General features: G+C 39.5%; 1 protein-coding gene across 1 annotated transcript; it reads left to right on the top strand.

The window, feature by feature from the left end:
- Window positions 1-637: 637 nt before the first annotated feature.
- LOC119802512 (olfactory receptor 14A2-like) lies at window positions 638-1,639 on the top strand. The gene has a single exon (XM_038313442.1). The coding sequence runs from the start codon at window positions 638-640 to the stop codon at window positions 1,637-1,639; it is 1,002 nt and encodes a 333-aa protein (XP_038169370.1).
- The last annotated feature ends 1,252 nt before the right edge of the window (window positions 1,640-2,891 follow it).

The raw sequence follows: 2,891 nt of genomic DNA, 5'->3' as shown, positions 1-2,891 counted from the left end.
GTCTCCTGGGAGGTGATTGTTCCTGCTTATGGGCACAGGCTCACCTTTGAGGGATCTGTGAGAAGAAAGCTTCTCTTCAATAAAGATTTAGCCAATGAATGTAAGCATCCATGTGCTATCCAAAGGGTCCAGAACACATTGTCAATGGTGGAATTTGGCAATCTTTTTAAAGTATTACAGGTAGAAGAAAGACACTAACTTTGTTGAACACACTTTGAATGGTAAATGTGGCTATGAAAAGTTGAGCAGAGATCTCACCCAAGATTAAGACGAAGGAAGCGAAATACAGAAGGGAGAGGATCTAAGGTTTTATCTTCTTCCTTCTTGTACACTAGATGGTGGCCGTTTCAGACAAAGAGCCATTTCTATTAGGAAAAGCACCATATATTTCTGTTACGATTTTTCTCAAATTCGTGACAAACCATGGTACAATAAGTTGGTATTAATGATAACTCGGTACAATTTATGTAGTAAGTGAAAGTATCACTTTATGGAAAGATAAGATGTGGACTATAAAAATAGGGAACAACCTATGTAGTGTCCTGGATCCATTTTTTTGTACATCAGTGTAAATATCTGAGACTGTGTCAATTTTTGCTCATTTATCCTACTTGACAGGCCATTTGAAGACTACAGAATGCCCAATCTCACGAGAATAACAGGATTCATCCTTACGGGGCTCTCAGACACCCGGGAGCTACAGACTGTCTGCGGAGTGTTCTTCCTGGTAGTGTACCTGACAATCCTGATGAGTAACTTCCTCATTATCACTCTCATCACGCTGGATCGGAAGCTCCAAACACCCATGTACTTCTTCCTGAAGAACTTGTCCTTGTTTGACATCTTCTTTGTTTCTGTCCCAATCCCAAGCTTCTTTGTCAATAGCCTAACTCACAACAATTTCATTTCCATTCTTGGTTGTGCCTTCCAGATACTTTTTATGACTTCCTTTTCAGCAAGTGAGACAATTGTCCTGACTGCTATGTCCTATGACCGCTACGTTGCCATCTGCTGTCCCCTGCACTATGAGGTCATTATGTGTAGTCGAATCTGTGTGCTGATGGTGGTTGTTTCCTGGGCTACTGGAGCACTCTTTGGAGCCATATATACAGCTGGCACATTTTCCATGCCTTTCTGTGGCTCCAATGTGATCCCACAGTTTTTCTGTGATGTTCCCTCGTTGCTAAGGATTTCACGCTCTGAAACACTTGTGGTCGTTTATACATGCCATGGAATTGGTCTGTGTTTAGGCATGTCCTGCTTTACATGTGTGGTGATTTCTTATTATCACATATTATGCACTGTACTGAAGATTCCTACTACTAAAGGCCAGTCCAAAGCATTTGCCACGTGCATCCCCCACCTCACTGTGTTCACTGTTTTCATTGCTGCTGCTTGCTTTGTCTATCTGAAAGCTCCCTCAGATGTACCGTCAGTCGCGGACAAGCTTTTTTCTGTTCTCTACACTGTGTTACCTCCAGCACTTAATCCTTTGATCTATACCCTGAGGAACAGGGATGTCAAGGATGCTCTGAGGAGGTTACAGCAAAATCTCTGCCCAATGGGTTCACTTCATTTAACATTTCAAATTATCTGTCAGTGGTATAGTGCCTCACAAATTACAAGCAAGGTTTTGTAATTTTTGACTTTAGAAAGACAAGTGTAGATACTCAATTTTGTCCTTAAAAATACACATTCAGAATAAGGCTAATATTGTCTATGATGAGAAAATTAAGTTATATCTGGCTAACACATAAATTTATGGCACCAGTTCCTGCTCTTCTATGATAAATCTGTCACCATTTGGGGAATATAACTTTCTAAAAGTATTAGTCATTTTTTTGGTAAATTTCAGTATCTGTTATTGATACTTCTTATCTGGCTCATTTACAAACAAAACTAATAACCACCACAACCAAAACAATTTAGATGGTGGAAGTATATGATCAATCACACAATTAATACATGATTTCTGTGTTATTCTTTCTTCTGTTTGAAAAGAATAGTCAGGATTCTAACCTATAAGCCCAGAGCATTCTGGAGATTTATTCAAGCCCCAAAGTATGTTTAATGCAAAGGCAAACTTGGAGAATGATTATATAAGACAAGTTCTAACAGAGAAATGGTAGCCAAACAGTTTGAAAGTGTTATCAAGGGGCAGAGGAGAGGCAGATACTTGTGTGACCATTTTTCTACCACTTCTACTGAATAGAGGAATTAATTACAGATGAGAGGAGGCTGGCTTATGAGTCTAAGGAATAATCTTAAATAACCTCACAAGTTCTCAAGAGAAGAACACAAGTCCCTTTCTGTTATTACAGAAATGTTAAACAAGTGTTGGGGAGAAAGACTGTCTGACAATCCTTAGAGCCCGGATGCAGCTCTGTGATCTATAGATCTATTTGAACTTCATGCATTAAGCAGCAGGACTGCAGTTTCTGTGAGTTTTCACCAAAACTGGATATGAAAGCACTTTGTTGATGTAACTACGTTTGAGTCCTTCAGGCTGCTGTAAGTAAGGAATTCCAATAAACACATTGACTCAAAAAGTTGTATTTGCATAGAATTACTTTGGTCATCTGTCTGGTATGAGTAGGTGTTGTTTCTCCACAGGATATGTTAACATAGCAATGGTTAAGGTGTGTTTGTCAGCCTTCCTGTAGTCCAGTAATGCATTCCATATAACTACCTGAAGACCATTGTTCCTATCATCTTCTACAAAAAAGATATGGAACCAAATAATATTATAATAGAAAGCATTCAAACAATGACCAGAGTATCAGTTTCCACTAGTCACACACACACACACACACACACACACACACACACACACAGAGAGAGAGAGAGAGAGAGAGACAGAGACAGAGAGAGACAGAGAGAGAGAGGCAGGC

The sequence above is a fragment of the Arvicola amphibius genome, chromosome 12, assembly GCF_903992535.2.
Source record: "Arvicola amphibius chromosome 12, mArvAmp1.2, whole genome shotgun sequence".
Classification (NCBI taxonomy): Eukaryota; Metazoa; Chordata; class Mammalia; order Rodentia; family Cricetidae; genus Arvicola; species Arvicola amphibius.
This window is presented reverse-complemented; position numbering and strand designations above follow the sequence as displayed.